The sequence below is a fragment of the Phodopus roborovskii genome, unplaced genomic scaffold, assembly GCF_943737965.1.
Source record: "Phodopus roborovskii unplaced genomic scaffold, PHOROB, whole genome shotgun sequence".
Lineage (NCBI taxonomy): Eukaryota > Metazoa > Chordata > Mammalia > Rodentia > Cricetidae > Phodopus > Phodopus roborovskii.
In genome coordinates this window covers 56,571,776-56,593,745 of record NW_026126511.1, presented here as the reverse complement: position 1 = coordinate 56,593,745, position 21,970 = coordinate 56,571,776, and the positions used below count along the sequence as shown (strand labels likewise).

The following is a 21,970-nucleotide window of genomic DNA, read 5'->3' as shown; positions in this document are numbered from 1 at the left end:
TAAGTTTCCAGATTATAATTTCCATCCACCCCAATGCTTTGTTTGATTCTCTGCAAAATGTTGGGACTTGATAAAAATGGGCTAGACATAGGGTTTTCCTAGTCCTGGTAAGATTTATTTCATACATATATATATATTTTTCTTATTTTACATAAATGCCCTTCCCTGATAATGAAATTGATAACTACCTTATATGCCATCATAGAGCCCTCATCTAGTAGTTGTTGGAAACAGAAGCTAAACACTGAGCCAAACTCCTGGAATCAAGTTGCAGATATTCATTTCTATAGGACTCAGAATGAAAAGGAGTGATTGAGTGATTGACACCTCAGTAGTGCTGTAGACTCCTGTTAGTGTCATGAGAAAGCCAACCTTGGAGAGTTGTATATGGTTGAATACTATGACACACACCTTAATTCGCACCCTGGGGAAGCAGAGTCAGACAGATCTCTGTGAGTTTAAGACCGGATTGGACTACATGGCAAAGTCCAGGTCAGCTGGGTATATGGTGAGAGCCTATATCAAAAACCAAACAAACGACTCACTAATCCTCACCATATATGGTTGATATGTGTATGGGAATGGTCTAGCCTGAATTTCCAGCAGGGTGAGCTTTGGGGAAGAAGTAAGCAAAGCCTGGAATTGACATGAGAGGGCTGCCTGGCCCAGAGAGGAGAGCATGAGAGTGGCTGCAACAATACAGGACTTCAGTTGAGTTCACTGTGGAGATGAATTTATTGTGAATTTTCAGCCCTTGCCTCCCTCCCCATGTGGTGCTTGCCTGTGTGCAGACAAGCTAGTCAGACACAGCTGGGTTTTACCACCTTTTAGACGGGATTCATGTTTCTTTTTATCCACTGCAGGAAAGACACGACTTTAGTTAAGATTCCCGGAGAGATGCTCTTGGTACTTCCATAGGACACACTCCATAATCTCTGTTGTCACCCATGAGGAGTCCCCCCAGAGTCACCCTGTGGACAGGAAAATGAAGAACTGAGCCTGGTTCCCCTGGCTCTGTCCTCCCTACCTCCTCCTGGGAAGGTTAACTGTTAGGTCAAAGCCAGGACAGGTTGTCGAATTCCCTCAGTATCAGAGCTCCAGGGACACCAGACTTTTCCTTCTAGCTCAGACCTAGGCTTCCCCTGAAGTCTTCAGGGATCCTCTGGGATAATTTATGCTGCTTTGGGATGGGGGAGTTTACAGTCTTCCACTCTTGCTAACCCATGGAGGGACTCAAAGCTGGATTTGGGATGTCACTGCTGTGAGCTGAGGCTTGAGGGTCTGGCCATCATCATAACTAGGCCTGTCTCTCTCAGGTTCCTCTGTCCTTGCACTTTGTGTGTTAAATGCTTGAGCCCACCTTGAAAGCAGCCTGTATTTTCTTTGGGTCTCCAGCAAAAATCTGTGAGGTGTTGGAGTAGTGGTGGAAGTATGATTTGCATTTCTGGTCCTCCTGGATGATCAATATGGCCTCTTGTAGGCAGGCAGTTCTAGGGGAATTGAGGGATGTTTTCTCCCAGCCAGCAGGCGGCACACATGCCTGGGCTTTACTTCAGCATTGACCCTGGGTAGCTTGAGGGGCCTCATGGCTTTAAACCTCTTGGCCTTTCTCTCCAGCCGATGGGGAAGAGACAGGAGAGAGCAGCTCAGCCAGGATCCTGGTGTACTGGGACACTCTGAAAACCAGGAAGGCAGGGAGGGAAAGCAGGGAGAGAGCAGGAGGGGAGGAGCAATCCCTGCGGCAAGCAGAGCAGAGGCACCAGGGATGGATCAAGTGTGGGTGGGGGAATGTTTGGGGGTGGTGTGCTTGTGGCTGGTTTCCCCTTTAGGATCATTAATCCTTGGAGTCCTAGTCAGATTATAAGCCGGGTGTGGAAAGCTTTTGCCACAGAGATGATCTGCTGGGTCTCCTGTGCTGTGACATCATGGGCTCCCAGAGTGACTTTCATAAAGCTGTAGAGAGCAGAGTGGAGATGAGAGATGTGGGGTGAGAGAGACCACCAACCAGGAGATGTGAGATGCAGGTGGGCAGAGTAGAGATCTAGCTGAGGGGACCTGCGAGACAGGAGGGTTTCAAGGTTTGACCTGATGATGTTTTGCTTGACAAGATCTTAGACTCCAGGAGGCTACCTCTTAATTCTGTGCAATATTGTAAAATTTGCATTGACTCTTTATGTGTACTTTCTACCTGAACCACTGGTCAGTGCAATTACTTTCAACTCTAGTGTGCTGCTAACTCTGACCTTTGACCTCAAAGTTTCCCTGTTTTCAGACTTCTATTTCCACAATCCTGCCTTCTAGCCAGCTCTCACAGGAGCATCTACCAGTAAAGTTCAGAAGATCCTGTTGAGGTCTCAGAAAATGTGGGCCTGATGTTTCTCCTCATCTTCCTGGGCACTGAGCAGCTGTCAGCATGAAGTTGTCTCACACCAAGAAGCTTCCACAGCGGCTCTTCTTCCCACCAACATTCAGACTGAATAAATGCCATGTAGGAGCAGGAGTGGGCTTGACCCCATGGCCCTGAAGATCTCTTCCGAAAGAAAAGGCTAGAATGTGGGGTGTCTGGGAGCAGCAGTTGAGGGCAGGAGGGAAGATCTAGGGAAGGGTGAAGACGATAGGATCTTCAGTTCCCCAAGCATGTGGTGGACAGAACTCTTTGCACACAGAATAATCTTTGTTGAATCTTAAGCCTCAGCCCTGCTCTGAGAAGGGGTGTGTTGTGTAGCACTTGTCCTCTTTCCTGTCTTTACAACTAACTGAAGGGACAAACTCTAACCTCATGATGGTAGAGTCAATGAGATCCTGCATGGCTTGCCTTGGTCATTTCCTTGTTAGTCTCCCCAACCCTGCTAATGTCTTAATTGGTGCCATTTTCTCACCTTTTACCTTGAAGCCCTATGGAAGGGGGGGTCTTCTAAAATTTATCTATTCTGGTGTCCAACATATCTTGTATTCTCAGTAAAAATGATTTTGCAGCATGGATAAATGACTTCTTGTTAGTTGGAAGGCTGAGGGTTCAGAGCTCATGGGATGCAGAGCCTGGGAGCCATTGGAGTAGTGTGCTGGCAAAGATGGAAATAGCCAGGGACCTGCAGAAAGAATTGGAATTAGCTCTAGAATACGGAGCTAGCAGAGGGTGCATTGCAGGCCTCTTGTGACCCTGAGCCTCTTTCTTCAGCAGGCTGAGGGTGGAGGTTCCTAAATGATGCTACTCTTCTAGAGCTGGTGTCCTTACTAGAATGCAAACTGGTCATTAAAGCTGTCCCTTCTATGGGCTCAAGTATAGTAAAAGGTGTACTTGCTGTAGGCTCTCATTCTCTGTAATGTCTCTGTCTCAGCAAGATTTATTCCCCAGGTGACAAAAGGAAGTTGAGAGAATCTAGTGCCCACCAAGTCTTCTGGGAAATCCTCCCTTCTTCTGGCATTGTTCAGGATCTAGACAGTGACTGACTTCCAGGTATGGGATCTGGGGTTCAGAAAGATCCTGGTTCAGTGCAGGACAGTTCCTGATCAGAGCTAGGCAGAGAGCCTGCAGATATATTATGGGATGGCACCTCTGTGACACAGGTGTTTATTCACCTGCACCAGCTCCACACGGCAGAAGAAAAGTCAGGAGAATCAGGACAGGTGACATCTTCCCAGGAAGGCTTCTCAAGTTGGAGGAGTGCAGAGGAGACACAGCCCTTGTAGGGATGGAGGAGGTGAGTGCTCAGTGACCTCACAGGCATTTTAAACCTTCTGCACCACTACTCTCATTGGCTCTATCATTTAAGGACTTTTCCAGGTTTAGATAAAATGACACTGTCAACACACTGACATGAGCTAAGCCAGAAAAAGAGACCAGGAAAAGAGGGTTTGAGTCTGTGGTTGTGGGTAGCCTGAGACCCCAGGAGTCCTCAGTCTGCATTGAACCAAAGTCTGTTCTTTCTTACCTCTTACCCCCTTTATGTTTTGGTAAAATCTCTCTCTCTCTCTCTCTCTCTCTCTCTCTCTCTCTCTCTCTCTCTCTCTCTCTGGTTTCTTTCTTTCCATTTAAAATAACACAGACAACCAAATAACCATGAAACAGTTACAGCACTACAAATACACAACAAATTTATGGGGTACTTAGTAAGACTTTATACAGAGCCGTATTTGACTAGGCAGTTTCGGTAGGCATCTAATTAACCTCTGGGACTTCTGATCATACAGTGAAATCATCTGTTGGAATAGCATGATGAATTAACCTTAACTCACTATAACTCTCCTAAACTGCTAGGACATCACAGAGAAATCCCAAAAGCAAGTGTTTGCCCTGTGGCCATGATCATGTCTTAGAGTCATACATAGTTAAGTATAATAACCAATTGCAATGACATTTATTGGTTACCTGATGTTTAGGAATTGGCACTTACTTCTAAGCAAGTACTTCAGGGTTGAATTTGATGCACAGTAAGATTGCATCCACACTGGCTTCCCTGCTGAGGACTGTAGTGGTGTTTTCACAATGTTGTCTAGGATTTTCTCTAATGAACAAGGACCTTGATGAGATCCTGAATGACTTTTTAGATGGCTAGATCCAGGAGTGAGACACACAGGGAAAACCTGATATTGACTGGAGTGAGTTGAGAACCTGAGCTTAGAGCATGCAATGTTTAGAGCTGTGTGGGATCAACTCTGGGATGTGAGACAGGTTGTCCTGGCCCTAATAACAGGTGTGTGTGTGTGTGTGTGTGTGTGTGTGTGTGTGTGTGTGTGTGTGTGTGTGTTGTATTCCTGCTTTCCAGCATAGCTTCATGGCTTTTAGATACTTTTGAATTTTCTCCTTTCTTACCTTATGACCAAGAGAGGCTCTCCTGTCTTGGCGGTGACCTACAGTGCTGATGTGAATTGGACCAGAATTCATTATCCAGTGGAGGGATGTGTCACCTTTTGGCCTCTCTGGGCCACAGTGAAGGGATAACTGTTTTGGGCTACACACTACTCATACAAACTGTGAGGAAAGAGATAATTCCCACCTGAAAAGGGACCACATGTAAGTGACACAATATCTGCACACACAGAGAAGCAACAACATTCTTAGACAATAAAGTAATCTTAATTATATGGAGCCCATTTAAACAGAATCTTTCAAGTCCATGCAGCAGGCTCCATGTTTGTGATTTATAATAAAGAAATTGAAGTTATATAAGTAATTAAATTTATTTTGGTATACTTTTAATCATAAAGTAAAGGAGGACAACAGAATTTTGTGGGAAGTTTGACATTGCTCTTGAGCTAGGAATGCTTTACCCCCTTGATGGGCATAGCTCTGATCTCAGCGAAGTTCTAAGTTGGGGCTGAGATGTTTTAGTTCTAATTTTACTGTGAGTGTGCTTAACACCCTGAATTAATAAAAAATAAATACAATCATATTAGCCCCTGTTTATCCTTCAAACTCCACACAATTCCCATCCCCTTCATATCCAAGGTTTCATATTCCTTAGTTGTCATTCTCTTTCTTCTCTTCTCTCTCAACATACCAGGAGATGAAAATATAAATCCAACCTGTAGATTTGGTTTAGTTTTGCTTGAATGCAATTTCTTTTAGGTCTGACTACTTGGCTTGGATAACCATTAGGGGAGCTTATTTTGGGTAAGGATACTTCTCTCCCTCTGAGCAGTTTATTAATTGCCTCTTGCTCTTCATCTTGGGATGCTCTTCCCCATCTACTTTGGAAGGTCAAGTGATGCTGACATTGTTCAGGTCTTGTATAAGCAGTCATATTGTTATTTCATGGGCGTAGTTCTCTTGTCATATCTTGAAACATTTATGTATAAGACTTTTACCTCTGTATTATGTATCTCTGTTTGGGTTTGTGCTTGGTTTGGGTATATGCAAGTGAGTACAAGTGAGTGCCCTTGGAGGCCAGAGGAGCCTAAGTTACAAATGATTATGAACTATTTTACATGAGTACCCAGAACTGAATTTGGATCCTCTGCAAAAGCAGTGTGCTCTGTTAAGACTTCTGGCATCTCTCCAGTCCAGTATACTCTATTCTTGAAAGTAGTTGCTCACATAAGTAGATGCTATGAAATAGTGATGGTGCAAATACAGCGTGATTGAAGTGTGAACACTGGTCTCTGAGAAGAACTTATAAAAGCCCTGGAAAGTTTGTGAAGGGACCTCATCAAAAATTTTTCTTGCTGGAAGTTGGTGGCACATGCCTTTAATCCCAGCACTGGGGAGGTAGAGGCAGGTGGATCTCTGAGTTTGAAACCAGCCTGATCTACAAGAGCTAGTTCCAGGACAGTCTCCAAAGCCACTGAGGAATCCTGTCTCGATGTATGTATGTATGTATGTATGTATGTATGTATGTATGTATATATGTATGTATGTATATGTGCATATACATACATACATATGTTCCTGTTGAATGAAGGGTTGCAGTCAAGTTATTCCATTCAAAAATGGACAGGTAACACAAATGCTGATTAAAAATAGACTTGTGTGAGACATGGGAGCAGAGTCAAGAGTTAGTTTCTGTAGCATCAGAAGGGGCTGGAACTTCAGTCATGGAGCATAGTCAGTGAGACGCTTGGATCCCAGCCTGGAAGCAGTGTCAGAGGAAGGCCCAAGTTTCAGGCCCAAAGCAATGTCAATGGAACCAAGAGCCTCAGAACCAGGATCAATATCAGAGGGAGGCCCCAGCCTCAGCCCCAGGAGCGAGGAGTGATCACCAGGTGAAGCAACAGCAGCACTTTCCAGCAGCAGCTTCCAGAAACTATTGCAAATGTTCCTCTGGGAAAGAGCACCTGCGCCCCATTCAGCATCCACTGCCATTTCTCAGTGGGAGACACCCAGCTACTACATAGACTACAGAGCCCTCAGCCCCATCTATACCTTTAATGGGAGGAGCTGTAGCTCCATCTGCACCTCAAAAGGAGTGACCACCTGAGCACTGAGCCCACTTCCACCAGAAGGAGCCTTTACCGGAATCTGTGTTCTACCTGTGCCTGAAGGAGCAGTCAGTGGATCCACAGACTATACCAGTTGGAGAAATCGAGGACCCCTGAAGTACAAGCTTCACCTATACCGATTAGAGGAAGAGATGCGTAAACAGCAAGGTGAGAACACATTCAACAATATAAACAGCAATATGGCACCACTAGAAGCTAGTGGTGGTGCAAGAGTAAGACCTGAACATCCTAACAAAGATCAAGTAGAAGAAAATGACCCAAAAAATAACTTTATGAGGATAATTGAGGCCCTTAAAGAAGAAAGGGAAAAAAAATCTCTTAAAAAATGGAAGAAAAGACAAACAAAAAATTGGAAGATATCACCAAATCCCTTAAAGAAAACCAAGAAATCAAACAAAAACCAACCAAACAAGTGAAAGAAACGATTCAAGACATGAAATCTGAAATAGAAGCAATAAAGAAAACACAAATCAAGGGAATTCTGGAAATGCAAAATCTGGGTAAGTGATCAGGAACCACAAACACAAGCATAAAGAACAGAATATAAAAGATGGAAGAGAGAATTTTAGGCACTGAAGATAATTCGGAGGAAATGGATTCAGCAGTCAAAGAAAATTTTAAATCCACCAAATCCTGAACACAAAACATGCAGGAAACCTGGGACACCATAAAAAGCCTGAATCTAAGAATAATAGGGACAGAAGAAGGAGAAGACATCCAACTCAAAGGCACAGAAAATATGTTCAACAAAATCATTGAAGAAAAACTTCCCTAACCTAAAGAAGCACATGCCTATAAAAATACAAGACGCTTACAGAGTACCAAATAGACTGAACCAAAAAGGAGTCCCCTCACCACATAATAATCAAAACAATAAACATACAGAATAAAGAAAGAATATTAAGAGCTGCAAAGGAGAAAGGCCAGGTTACATATAAAGGCAGATCTATCAGAATTACACCTGACTTTTCGATGGAAACAGTGAAAGCCAGAAGGTCCTGGTCAGAAGAGACCACAGACTCTTACCCAGACTACTTCACCCATTAAAGATTTAAATAACCATAGATGGAGAAAACAAGATATCCCATGATAAAGCCAAATTTAAACAATACCAATCATCAAATCCAGCCCTACAGAAAGTACCAGAAGGAAAACACCAACCCAAGGAAATCACCTATGTCCACAAGAACACAGGAAATAGATGAGCTTACAGCAACAAATCCCAAAGAAAGGCAATGAACGCACAATGCCATCACCACCAACAAAAACAAAAATAGCAGGAGCTAGCTTTTACTGGTCATTAATATCCATTAATACAAATGGTCTCAGTTCACCTATAAGAAGACACAGATAACAGATTGGATAAAAAAAAACAAAATAAATTCTTCTGTTTCATAAAAGAAACACACAGACAATATTACCTCAGAGTAAAGGGTTAGGAAAAAATGCTCCAATCAAATGAACCTAAGAAATAAGCTGGTATAACTATCCTAATATCTAAAAATGCCAAGAAGCAATGAAACAAAGAGTTGGTACTTTGAGAAATTCAACAAAATAGAAAACCTTTATCCAAACTAACCAAAAGACACAGACAGGATATCCAAATTAATAAAATCAGAAAGAAAAGGGAAACATAACAAAAACACTGAGGAAATCCAGATAATCATCAGGTCATATTTCAAAACCTGTACTCCACAAAATTGGAAAACTGTAAGGAGATGGACAATTTTCTAGATAAGTACCATATATCAAAATTAAATCAAGAATAGCTAAACAACTTAAATACACGTATAACTCCTAAGGAAATAGAAACAGTTATCAATAGTCTCCCCCCCCAAAAAAAGCTCAGGCACAAATGGATTCAGTGCAGATGTTCAAAGATCTAATACCAATACTCCTCAAATCATTCTACATAATAGAAACAGAAGGAACATTGCCAAACTTACAGTTACCCTGATACCTAAAACACACAAAGACACAAATAAGAAAGAGAATTACAGACTAATTTCCCTCATGAATATAGATGCAAAAATGTTCACTAAAATACTGGCAAACCGAATTAAAGAATACATCAGAAAAAATCATCCACCATGACCGAGTAGGATTCATCCCAGAGACGCAGGGTTCATTGAACACACAAAAACCCATCAATGTAATCCACCTTATAAACAAACCGAAATAAAAGCATGATCATCTCACTAGGTGCTGAAAAAGCCTTAAACAAAATTCAACACCCCTTCATGATAAAAGTCATGGAGAGAATAGGAACATACCTAGACATAGTAAAGGCAATATACAGTAACCCAACAACCAACACTAAACTAAATGGAGAGAAACTCAAAGCAATCCCACTGAAATTAGGAACAAGACAAGGCTGTCCAACCTCTCCATATCTATTCAACATAGTACTTGAAGTTCTAGTTATAGCAATAAGACAATAAAAGGAGATCAAAGGGATAAGCATTGGAAACGATGAAGTCAAACTCTTGATATTTGCTGGTGATATAAAAGTATACACAAGTGACCCCAAAAATTCTACCACAGAACTCCTCCAACTGATAAACACCTTCAGTAATGTAACAGAATACAAGATTACTCAAAAAAAAAAATCAGTAGCCCTCCTAAATACAGATGACAGTTTGTGGATATATTAATTAGTTTGGTTTCATCATTCTACTTCATATACATATAATACCACTTTCAAGCCTAAAAATATGTGATTAATGTAAAAATGTGAAGCTGTCATTTCATAAGGAAATTAGCTTTTATGAAATATGCAAATCTTGGTATTGGCAGGGGGAAGCCCAGAGAGGCAAAAGTAATTGTATTCATTCACTTCTTGCCCTTTTCAAGGGAACACATCAGCTACTTAGGTGAAATTGTATGTAAGCTCTGTAGATAGCTTTTCATGATGACTTGCATTAAATAACATTCTAAGGACACTAACAGTAAGCTGGGCATGCCAGTGTCCAATGCAAGCTTTTTGCCTTTCTTATAGAGATTGCAAACCACAATGGCAAGATCTCAGTTAGCTTGCTATAACATGGTTGCCTGGTGTCATTTTGTAGTGATGCTGGTATGTCACTTTCCTTGGCAGTAAGTAGGCAGGGTCTTTGGCCAAATAGTCTGGGTGATCATTGTGAGGAGGATAAGTTAAATGATCTTTGCAAAACTTCATGGAACTTTGTCCTCAAGTGTTTAAGCTATAAGGATTTGTTATCTGCTACCTCGACTCTGAACTTGATTGTTAAGGTGTCTTAGTGCTCTTTACTTTATTCCACTATGGAGGTGTATCATAGACTTTTCTTAGTAGTTAAAAAACATTGAGAGACATATAATGAATTCTTTTATGGAAATCATAATTGATGACATAACAATATATTAATCTATTGCTTATACTTGACTCATTTCTCAGGAATTAAGACTTCTGGGTACTCAAAACTGAATATTATATAGGAAGAAACTAATTTTCTAGACAGGATTTGCTATGCAGCTGAGGCTGAGGGTTTAAGCTCTCTCCTCTAATCCCAGCTCATGGAGTGCTGGAATTACAGCTGAGCATCACCACACCTGGATCAGACTCCAGAACACTTGAGTGTAGTCATTTCTAAGAGGTTGAATTGTCTGCACACCTCATTCATTTCAAATCCATGTAAGTAACTGTAGGGGAAAATGACATTCTGGCTTAAAGAATAAACTGCATCATGTAGGGTGGCAACCTGATCCTGTAGATAGTTGTCATTCAGCTGTGGCTGTGTTCTCTGTAGGTTCTCTCCCACAATGCTTTGGGCCAACTACTCCTGAGAAACCTGACAAATGAATCCATTCTTGAATTTCTGCCAAGCTAAAATACATAAGTTGCTTAAAAACAAGTGTATTACAACACCATTACCAAGACAACTTCTAGAACAAAGACTAGGGTTCCATGGGTGGCTGAGTGTTCACATCTTTTAATTACACACACACACACACACACACACACACACACACACACACACACAGACACACACGTGCGCGTGCACACATACACACACCAGGGCAGGAGGAGAGGAGGGAGGGAGAAACAAGGGGGATACAGGAAGGGTGGGAGGCAGGAAAGGAGGGAGGGAAGGATGGAGTGAGGGAAGGAGGGAGGCAGATTTGGAATGGTATAAGTCTTCAAACATTCCCAGCTTGCCCCAGCAATGTACTTTGTCCACCAGGGCCATATTTCCTAACACCCACAAACAGCATTATCAACAGGGAACCAGGTGCTGAAACACATGAACGTAGGGGAACATCCTCACTAATATATACCACAGGTAAGTGTCATGAAACACAAATACCAGCAAGAAACTCTATTTTCTCTATGTCTGCAGTAGGTGGTGCTGGACAGGACAATGGAGGTATGCCTGCATGTATTCCCCAGGAGAAACCAAGAAGAACTGTGTTCTTGAGTCTGATCTGTGTCCTTCAGGGTGTCTCATGGCTCTCTCTGACTTGCTGGGATGGACCACAATGCCCTGAGGAACAGAGAATTTGGGTCTTGAGTTGAAGTTTTTCCTTTCCCAGGAGCTGAACATCAGTACAGAGATTTTTAGGGCAGCAGAGAAAGCTCTTTTGCAAATGCTAGGGCTGAGAGATCCTTCCACAGAGCAGAGGGATGTGAAGCAGTCTGTGTTTAAGGCATTTCCTGCCTCTGAATCTACTCCAATATGTGCTCAAAGGAGCAAAGGCAGGTGGGTTGAACACCTTCACCATGCAGCTGTGGGAGGAGCCCAGGGGTTTCCTCTCCAGGGCAAGTCTGAGCATGGGCTCATCTTTTGTGTGGATGCCAGCAAGCTACTGACCAGAGATGAGATGACATTGAGGCCACTTGTGTGGCCTGGGAATCCGGGGTTCACTTCAGGCTCTGTCTTAACATGGCCCATGCTGTTTGTCTGGTCAGTTACTTCCTTTTGGTAGAAAATTATTTTATCTCCTCTGTAAAAGATACACAGTAATGGTTTTCAAAGTTAGTTTAATCCATAGAACCATCTCCCCAAAGTAAGTGTAACACCTAAACTGAGTACATATGTGACTGTATGATTCCTAACATACATGTTTCTTTGATTCTTCATTCTTCTCTGTCTGTTGTCTCCAAAGAATCCAGGTCCTTAGTTTGTTTCCAGGCAGGGGTTGTTTTCCAGTTCTGATCAGATGCTGTGTGCCACCTACATCACTTCCTATATAAAAGCGTGTCTTTGAAAGTTTCCTGACCCAAAAGGAGATTTTACTTCATCTCCCAGAAGAATATGACACTGTGTCCATTTGGGACACTGAGGCATTGAGCTGTAGCTAGCAGTCATGCCATGTGACAGGACAGAACCCTGAGCCAAGGCTGCTTGAAGTCTTAAGTTTGAGGTAAATGAAGCACTCTTTAGATAGTTTGTCCTGAGACTGAGTATCTCTATGTCCTTGGCTGACCTTGGGCTCAGAGATCTGCCTGCCTCTACCTCCCAATCCCTGGATTAAGGAATGAGCAACCCTGCCTGGCAGCTTTGATTTCCTTAGCAATGTGAGCCCAACACAGGGAGGTTTTATTTAACAAAGTGCCACACACTCTGGTGACAGTCTCATGCCAACAACCTGCTAACAACAAGAATACAAGTAGTCATAGAACCTATGGAGGCAGCAGTAACCAAAGATGTCTAAATATTACAGGTACTGCTATACAGTATTTTATCATTTTCTTTATTTCCCAGCATCCTGGCACACATTTAATTCTGTTTCTGAATTATGCTTCTGAATGTGTACGTATCTCATTATTTAAATCAGCATAATGAGTCCATATTTATTATTTTTAAAATAAATAAATAAATAAATACACCAGGGCTGTCTCAGTTGTGTTATTGTGTATGACCTGCCCTATCTCTGGTACTTCTCTGAATAGTTTCCCACTAGAAGCTAAAGAGTAAAGTCATTTCCAAACCTCGTACACTTCAGAACTAAGTGATGAAAACATAAGAGATTTCTAGTTTTTTGTTGTTGTTGTTGTTCTTGTTTTATTTTGTTTTCTTTTTTCCCCCACTGTAAATGTAGAAGACTGACATAGGCCAGGTGACCAGCAGGGAATCTCATCCTAGAGGCCAGCAGTGAAAAGGACTAGTATACTCAGAGCAGATCATGCCCCTGAGTGACCCTGAGTTGTGGATGCTGAGCACACAGGAAACTGAGCAGACTGGGAGGAGCTCCTTAGACTTGAGTATTAGGAGGTGTGTACAGGGTTCTCGAGGAGAACACTGAGTACCCTGGCCTCCATGAATGCTCTGTGATGCCAAATCTGGCCTGGACATTTGGGAGCCCTTCCTTTCCAGGTTGAGGTTTATGCTGGCACCCCAGGGCAAAGCCCTGCTGAACAGAAGCACGGTGGATTTGGGTGTCCTAGACAGGTGGATAAGAAGCAGGCACAGGCTCAGATCTACTGGACTGTCAAGCACAGAAGCTGATAGACTCACCTGAGCAGGCATGAGGAGAAGGGGGTGCAGCTAGGAAGCCTGAGGAAGCTGGCCCTGTGTCCACAGGAGCATAGGGAAACTCGTCCTAGATGTGGAACAGCCCTTTCTGAAAGAGCTGTCACCTTAATGGGGAACTGTGGACAGAGATCCTGTGCCCTGGAGGCCATCTACAGTGACCTCAGCTCTGTGTCTCAGGTCCCCAGACCAAGGGTGCTTTCCCTGTCCTCTCCTCTCCTCTGCATGGCGCAGAGGGGAAAAGTTCACCCTGGACACCGAGAGTAGAGATGCTCAAATTTTCTCTTGAAGGTGCTTAGCTTCAGGCCTGTCACAAATGCAGACACTGGAGAGTTTGACAAGTATAAATGATCTGGGCAATGGCCTAGCCTGAACTTTGGGATGTGGGGTGTGTATGATGTTGGGTGAGCAGACAGCAGAAGTGTGCCATTGGCTGGCTAGCACAGAGTTGGTCTGCACGAAAAGACAGGAAACCAGTCTTGTGATTCCGCAAAGAAAGAGACTTTATTGAGTTTCTGGCTTCTGACCTAGGACAACCCTGGACTCAGCCTAGGGAAGATGGTGAATCAGGGAGGGGTCTGGTTTGCTCCCTCGTTAGCTGCGTTTCATCGTTTTCTTTATCCAGGATAGGAAACTTGAGACCCTGGTGAAGACTTCAGGCGGTGAACCATCATCAGATCCAAAGGATACAATGCCTGCAGCTGCTTTCTTACACACAAGAGGCCCTCCAGAATCTCCCTGTGAATGCAGAGTGGCCACAGGGGTCTGAGCTGATTTCACCCTAACCCTCCATCTCCCAGAAGTGTGCCTCAGTGCTCAGTTTGTGGGGATCAGAGGGCAGCCCTGGGTGCCTGGATGCCTGCCCTGATTGTGGACAGAGTTACTGCTTCACCTCCCTCCTGAACCCAGCTCTGCCCTTATCCAGGTCTGTGATCCACTCTGTATGAAAGTGTGTGGGACCCTCATCTCCAGGCTGTTGTGTAAGAGCCCAGGGACAGGTGAGTGGGTCTGATCTGAGCATGGAGGACAGGACAACTGACCAATGTGGGTGCCTGCTCTTTGCAGTGATGACACACAGGGAGCAACCTTTCTACAGCCTGGGCCTGGGTGTCAGGAGGACTCTGCAGATTCTCCTATACCAGCTGCCTCCACTGAGACTCCTGGTCAGCTCTGAGGCCATAGTTAGTGACTGGAGTCTGCTGTTCCCAGGAAGAAAGGTCATCCAACTTACCTGAAAGGCAGCTCGCTTGACCTTTGCGTCCCCCACACACATCTCTATGGCCTTGTAATAAGCTGGATATCGGGACTCACACTCCTGATCCTTCTGCATGGTCAACTCCACCTCTTGAAGTGTGTTTGGGTATTTCCCTTGTGGGGCCATCTTTCCCCAGCCAGCCACATAGCACGTGTCACCTGGCTTCACATGGACCATGCGCCTGGGCAGGTTGAGGGGCCTCACAGCCTTAGTCCTCTTGGCTGTCCTCTCCAGCTGTTGGGGAAGAGGCAGGAAGGACCAGCTCAGCCAGGAGCCGCTGGCTTGGGACTCTTTAAAATCCAGGGTGGAAGAGAGAGAAGAGGGGAGGAGCAAGCCCTGCAGCAAGCAGAGCACAGGCTCCAAGAATGGGGTGTGTAGGTGGGGGTGTGTGGAGTGGGAGTTGTAGGTCTCACCTTTAGGAGCATGATGTCGTTGGAGCGGTCCTGAGGATTATAGTCAGGGTGTGGAATGGCTTTTGCCACAGGGATGATCTGCTGGGTCTCCTCCTGTGCCTTGATGTTGTGGGCTCCCAGGGTGACTTTCATTGAGCTGTGAGGACAGCAGGGTGGAGATGAGAGATGTAGGGTGAGAGAGAACACAGCTCAGGAGATGTAAGAGGCAGGGTAGGCAGGGTGGCACCTAGCTGAGGGACCTTGAGGAGACAGGAGGGATCTGTGTCTACTTTTTGCAACTCAAGAACATGAGATGCCTGGGGGGGGGATCCCTCTTATTTCTAGGCAATATTCCAAAGTTTGCATTGATTTTTACTATGTACGCTCAACCTCAGCCACTGCTTTAGTTTGGCCACTCTAATTGCTTTCAACTCAAGTGTGCTGCTGGCTCTGACCTCTCTCACCCTTTGACCTCAAAGTTTCCCTGTTTTTAGACTCCTATTTCCACAGTCCTGCCTTCTAGCCAGCTCTCACAGGAGCATCCACAACTGGGGGACAGCAGTTCCTGCTGGGTTCTCAGAGAATGTGGGTCTGTTGCTTCAACTCACCTTCCCAGGCAGTGAGCAGCTGTCAGCACGAAGTTGTCTCGCACCAGGAAGCCTCCACAGTGACTCTTCTTCTCAGACTGAATAAATGCCATGTAGGGGAGGGAGTGAGGCTTAACCTCATGGCCCCCGATGATCTCCTCTGAAAGAAAAGGCTAGAATATGGGGTGTCTGGAGTAGCAGATGAGGTCCGGAGGGAAGATCTAGGTAAGTGTCAGGGCAATAGGATTCTCAGTTCCCCAAGCCTGTTGTGGACAGAATTCCTTACACATAGAATAATATTTGTCAAATCTTAAGCAGCAGCCCAGCTCTGAGAAGGGTGGGTAGCACTTCTCCACCAGTCTCTGCTTTACAAATACATGGAGGGACAAGCTCTATCTTGATGATGGTAGAGAACAAGGGGATTTTGGATAGAGTGCCTAAGAGTTTTCTCTTTTCACGAGTCTCTGTGACCCCTGTAATATCTTAGCTGTTGTCAGTTTGTCACCTTTTACCCCCAAGCCCTATGGAGAGGTTCTTATGAAATGCTCTTATTCTGGTATTCTGGTTCCCAGCATATCTTGTTTTCTCAGTAAAAAAATGATTTTGAATGCATGAATAAATGAGTACTATGTAGCTGCAAGGCTCATCCAGAGCTCATGGATTTCAGGGCCTTGGGGGCATTAGAGTATCATGCTGGCTAAGATGCATTAGCTGAGTACAGGCAGACAGAAATGCAGAGGCCAACTAAAACTATACTGGAAAGCTAGTGGAGTGTTAATGGGCCTTTACTCCAGCAGGCTGAGGGTGGAGGTTCCTAAATGAGGCTACTCTTGTAGAGCTGGTGTCCTTACCCCATTGCCCGCAGGTCAGTAAAGCTGCCCTTCCCTGGGCTCAAGCCAAATTAATGATTTAGTTTTTAGTATCTTTGCATTCTTTGTAATACCCCTGTCTAAGAATGATCCACTCTTCAAGTGACAAAAAGGACAGAAAGTATGTAGTGTCCACTAAGTCTTCTGAGGACACCCCCCTTCCTCAGACCTTGTTGAGGTCTAGCCAGTGACATTCTCATGGGTGTGGTTGCCATGGAACCTGAGGTTCAGAAAGCTCGTAGTTCAGTTTAGAAGAGTTCCTGACTAGAACTGGGCAGAGAGGCTGCAGAACTATTATGGGATGGCATCTCTGAAAGAGGGGTGTTCACTCACCTGCACCAGCTCCAAGTGGCAGAAGAAAGGTCAGGAGAATCAGGACAGGTGACATCTTCCCAGGGAGGCTGCTGGGGTTGGAGGAGGACAGAGGAGACACAGCTCTTGAAGGGATGGGGCAGGTGAGTGTCCACTGCCCTCATAGGCATTTAAACCTGTGCACCTCAGCTCTGATTGGTTCTATTAGTTAAGGAAGCTTTGTGGTTTGGGTTAAAATGACACTGTTACCACATTGACATCTTATGAGCCAAGCCAGGATAAAGACCAGGAAAAGAGGCTTTGAGGCTGTGGTTGAGGATGGCCTGAGAACCCAGGAAGTGTCCTCGGTGACTGCAGTGAACCGAAGTCTGTGCTTTGTTTTCTCTTACATATTTTCCCATTCTGGAAAGATCTTTTTCTTTTTTTTTTAATTTCTTTGGTCTTTTTTTTTGAAAATAATAATGACATCCAAATTACCATAAAACAATACATCACTACAAATACACATACTGTAGCATATTTGCCTAGGCAGAGTTTCAGCACAGCATCTAATTAACCTCTGGAACTTCTGACCATCCTGTGGAATCGTCTGTTGGAACAGTCTGATGAAGTCATCTTAACTCACTCTGACTCTCCTAAACTCCTAGGACATCACAGAGAAATCTCAAGAGCAAGTGTTTTCCCTGTGGCCAATGATCATGTCTTAGAGTCAGACGTCAGACATAGTGAAGTATATTGACCAATTACAACGACATGTATCAGTTACCTGTTTATAAGGTGTTGGCATTTATCTCTAAGCAAGAGCTTCAGGGTGGAATTTGATGCACAGTAAGATTAGATCAGCGCTGGCTTCCCTGCTGTGGACTGCAGTGGTGTTTTCCACAATGTTGTCTAGGATTTTCTATAGTGAACAAGGACCTTGATGAGATCTGGAATGATTATGTAGAGGACTAGATCGAAGAGTGAGACACCCTGGGATCCAATCCTTGAAAAGGCAGATATTGACTGGAGTGAGGTGAGGTTCTGAGCTTAGAGCTCAAGATGGTTAGAGCTGTGTGAGATCAGCTCTGAGATGTAAGACAGGCTGGCCTTGCTCTAAGAACAAGTGTGTGTGTGTGTGTGTGTGTGTGTGTGTGTGTTGCCCATGACAACAGATGTCCTAGACCTGGAGTGGATGGTTATGAGAAATCGTGTAGTTGCTGGTAACTGAACCTGAGTCCTCTGCTAGAACAAGTGCTGTAAATCCCTGAGCTATCCCTCCATTCTTTTATCCAGACATTAAAGAGATGATGAATTCTCATCATTTGTAATGAGACATAAAACTGAGACATGATCCTAAGCTATATGAGCTATGAAAAGTAGAAAACAAATGCATGATCTCACTGTGTTTCAAATCTAAAACAAGAGAACTTGCAGATTTAGAAGAGTTGTTCATGGAGCTGGACAGATTAGAAATGGAAGCTGTTGATCAAAGCACAGAATTTCACTTAAGGGATGATAACTTTCTGAGATCTAATGTACAATATGTTCATAATACATTGTGCATTTCAATACTGGTGTCAAACATTTGTGTTCTCACTACAAAAATAGGAAGTATTTCAGCCTGTGGATGCGTCAATTAGTTTGATTTAATCATTCTACAGCATATATATAGAACATCATTTTGAAGCCTGAAAATATGCACTTAATGTAAAATTTTAAGTTATCAATTCATTAAGAAAGTAGCTTTATGAAACATCCAAAGCTTGGTATGGGGGTAGGGAAACCCAGTGAGGCTAAAGGAATCCTATTTATTCACTTCTCACCCTGTTTCAGGGAACACATCAGCTACTTAGGTGAAATTGTGTGAAAGTTCTGTGGGTACTACTCAACATGACTTGCATTAACATACATTCTACAGACACTGAGGAGGAGGACATTCCTGGGTCAGATCCAAACTTTCTCCCTCTCTTGTGGAGATTGCAAACTACAATAGGAAGATCTCATATGAGTTGTCACAATATGGTTGCCTGGTGTCATACTGCAATGAGCCCAAGATGTCACTCTCCTTGAGAATGACTTGGCAGGGTCTTTGGCCAAATAGGCTGGGCGATCATTGTGAGGATGGGGACTTAAATGATCTCTGGAAAGCTTTGCATGGGACTCTGACGTCAGATTTAAGCTTCAAGGATTCATTTATCTGGTGCAGTGACTCTAAACTTGATGTTTAAAGTGTCTTAGTGGTCTTCTCCATCAGAAGTCTATCATAGACTTATGTTAGTAGTCATTAAACTTGAGAGACAATTCAATGAATCCCTTTTCCCCTGGAAATCAAAATTGATGACTCAACTACACATTAATCCATTACTTATGGTAGACTTATTTCTCAAGAATTAAGACTTCTGGGCAATCAAAACTAAAGATTGTATGCAGAGAAGCTCATTTTCCAGACAGGATCTTGCTCTGTGGCCGAGGCTGAGTTTGAAAGCAAAATCCTCCTACCTCAGCCCATGGAGTGCTAGAATTATGGGTGATCAGTTCTAGAAGGGTGAGTTGTTTGCATGTCTCTTTGCTTTGGAAGCCATGCATTGTAGCTGTAGGAGGAAATGGGGAAAATGACATTTCTGGGTTAAAGAATAAACTACATCATGTAGGGTGGCAGCCTAATACTGCTGATAGCTGTCATTCATCTGTGTCTGTGTTCTTTGTGGCCTCTCCCACAATGTTTTCAGGTCAATTATTTCTAAGAAATATGGTAAATGAATCCATTCCTGAATTTATGTCAAGGTAAAATAGGTATGTTGCTTAAAGGCATGTGTATTAGTTACATTTTTATTACTGTGATTAAACAAAATTACTAAGACAATTTCTAGGAAAATGACTAGGGCATGGAGGCAGGAGGACCAGAGCTGAGAGCTCATATTATTTACTGTATTTACAAACACATGGGCGAGCACGCACTCGTGCACGTGCACACACACACACACACACACACACACACACAGAGAGAGAGAGAGAGAGAGAGAGAGAGAGAGAGAGAGAGAGAGAGAGAGAGGCAGAGGCATGGCAGAATGAGGCAGGAGGGAGAGAGAGAATTGGGAATGCTGTGAGTCTTTGAAATCTCCTCCACCAAGGCCTTAATTCCTAACATCCACAAACGGCATCACCTACTGCAAACCAGGAACTGAGTACATGAGACTAGGAGGACATCCTCATCAAAACCACCATGGAAAGGTGTCATGGGACACAAATACAGACAAGAAACTCTATATTCTCTATGTCCGCAGTAGGTGGTGCTGGACAGGACAATGGAGGTATACCTGCATTATTCCCCAGGAGAAACCAAGAAGAACTGTGTTCTTGAGTCTGATCTGTGTCCTTCAGGGTGTCTCATGGCTCTCTCTGACTTGCTGGGATGGACTACAATGCCCTGAGGAACAGAGAATTTGGGTCTTGAGTTGAAGCTTTTCCTTTCCCAGGAGCTGAACATCAGTACAGAGATTTTTAGGGCAGCAGAGAAAGCTCTTTTGCAAATGCTAGGGCTGAGAGATCCTTCCACAGAGCAGAGGGATGTGAAGTAGTCTGTGTTTAAGGCATTTCCTGCCTCTGAATCTACTCCAATATGTGCTCAAAGGAGCAAAGGCAGGTGGGTTGAACATCTTCACCATGCAGCTGTGGGAGGAGCCCAGGGGTTTCCTCTCCAGGGCAAGTCTGAGCATGGGCTCATCTTTTGTGTGGATGCCAGCAAGCTACTAACCAGAGATGAGATGACATTGAGGCCACTTGTGCCTTGGTGGTCTGGGAATCTGGGGTTCACTTCAGGCTCTGTCTTAACATGGCCCATGCTGTTTGTTCGGTCAGTTACTATCTTGGGTAGAAGTTTATTTATCTCCTCTGTAAGGATATATAGTAATGATTTTCTAAGTTATGCTAAGCCATAGAACCATCTACCCAAGTTAAATGTAACACCTAAACTAAATACATAAACATATGTGACTGTATGATTCCTAACATACATGTTTCTTATATATATAACTTTTTCTTATTTTACATATCGATCCCACTTCTCCCTCCCTCCCTCCCTCCCTCCCTCCCATGCCCTGTGACACTCCTTCCCTCCCTGCCCACCCCACCACTCCACAGGGAGGGTGATGCCTTCCAGGAGGGATCATCAAAACCTGTCAAGTCATTTGGACTCTGGGCTAAGAGAGTATCCCTCCATGGGGAATGTGCTCCCAAAGTCCTTCCGTGCACCAGGATACATCCTGGTTCCACTGACAGAGGACTCTTAGACTTCTCAGGCCTTCTGATTGAGACCCATATTCAAGGAGTCTCAGTCAGTCCAATGCTGGTTTCCCAGCTATCAGTCCGCGGATCCATGAGCTCCCCCTTGTTCAGGTCAGCTGTCTTTGTGGGTTTCTGAAGCCTGCTCTTGACCCCTTTTATTATCACTCCTCCCTCTCTGCATCTGGATTCCAGAAGTTCTGCTCAGTGTTTAGCTGTGGGTGCCTGCTTCTGTTTCCATCAGCTGCCAGCTGAGGACTCTATGATGGCATATAAGTTAGTCATCAATCTCATTATCAGGGAAGGACATTTAAGGTAGCCTTTCCACTTTTGCTCATATTGGGGTCATCCTTGCAGGTCTCTGGACATTTCTCTAGAGTCAGTTTTCTCTTCAAACCTATAATGGCTCCCTCTATTATGCTCTCTCTCTCTCTCTCTCTCTCTCTCTCTCTCTCTCTCTCTCTCTCTCTCATCTATTCATCCCCCGACTCAATCTTCCTGGTCCCACATAATCTCCTCTCCTCCCCTTCTCTTTCTCCTAATTCCCTCTCCGCTCACTTCCCCTCCCCACTCCCAATATGCTCAGGAGATCTTGTTCCTTTCCCCTTCTGTTAGGGACTTTGTATGAATCTCTTAAGTTCCTCCTTGTATCCTAGTTCCTCTGGTGGTTTGAATTATAGGCTGGTGATCCTTTGCTCTGTGTCTAAAATCCATATATGAGTGAGTACATACCATGTTCCTATTTTGTGACTGGGTTACCTCACTCAGGATGGTTTCTTCAAATTCCATCCATTTGCCTGCAAATTTCAAGATTCCATTGTGTTCTCCCCCACCCCATCCTGCTGAGTAGTATTCCATTGTG

At 44.0% G+C, this 21,970-nt stretch overlaps 1 protein-coding gene, 1 non-coding gene and 1 pseudogene across 2 annotated transcripts; 1 reads left to right on the top strand and 2 right to left on the bottom strand.

Annotated features, from left to right (window-relative positions):
* Window positions 1-311: 311 nt before the first annotated feature.
* Window positions 312-392, top strand: LOC127230543 (small nucleolar RNA SNORD55/SNORD39). The gene has a single exon (XR_007835190.1). It is a non-coding gene; the product is annotated as a small nucleolar RNA SNORD55/SNORD39 (small nucleolar RNA).
* A 435-nt stretch (window positions 393-827) lies between these two features.
* LOC127230064 (granzyme F-like) lies at window positions 828-3,634 on the bottom strand (annotated as a pseudogene).
* A 10,297-nt stretch (window positions 3,635-13,931) lies between these two features.
* Window positions 13,932-16,971, bottom strand: LOC127230352 (granzyme C). Its single transcript, XM_051195633.1, has 5 exons — window positions 16,867-16,971; window positions 15,686-15,824; window positions 15,099-15,234; window positions 14,662-14,919; window positions 13,932-14,168 (listed from the first exon to the last, which is right to left on the bottom strand). The coding sequence occupies exons 1-5, from the start codon at window positions 16,919-16,921 to the stop codon at window positions 14,025-14,027; spliced, it is 732 nt and encodes a 243-aa protein (XP_051051590.1). The 5' UTR covers window positions 16,922-16,971; the 3' UTR covers window positions 13,932-14,024.
* Window positions 16,972-21,970: the final 4,999 nt, after the last annotated feature.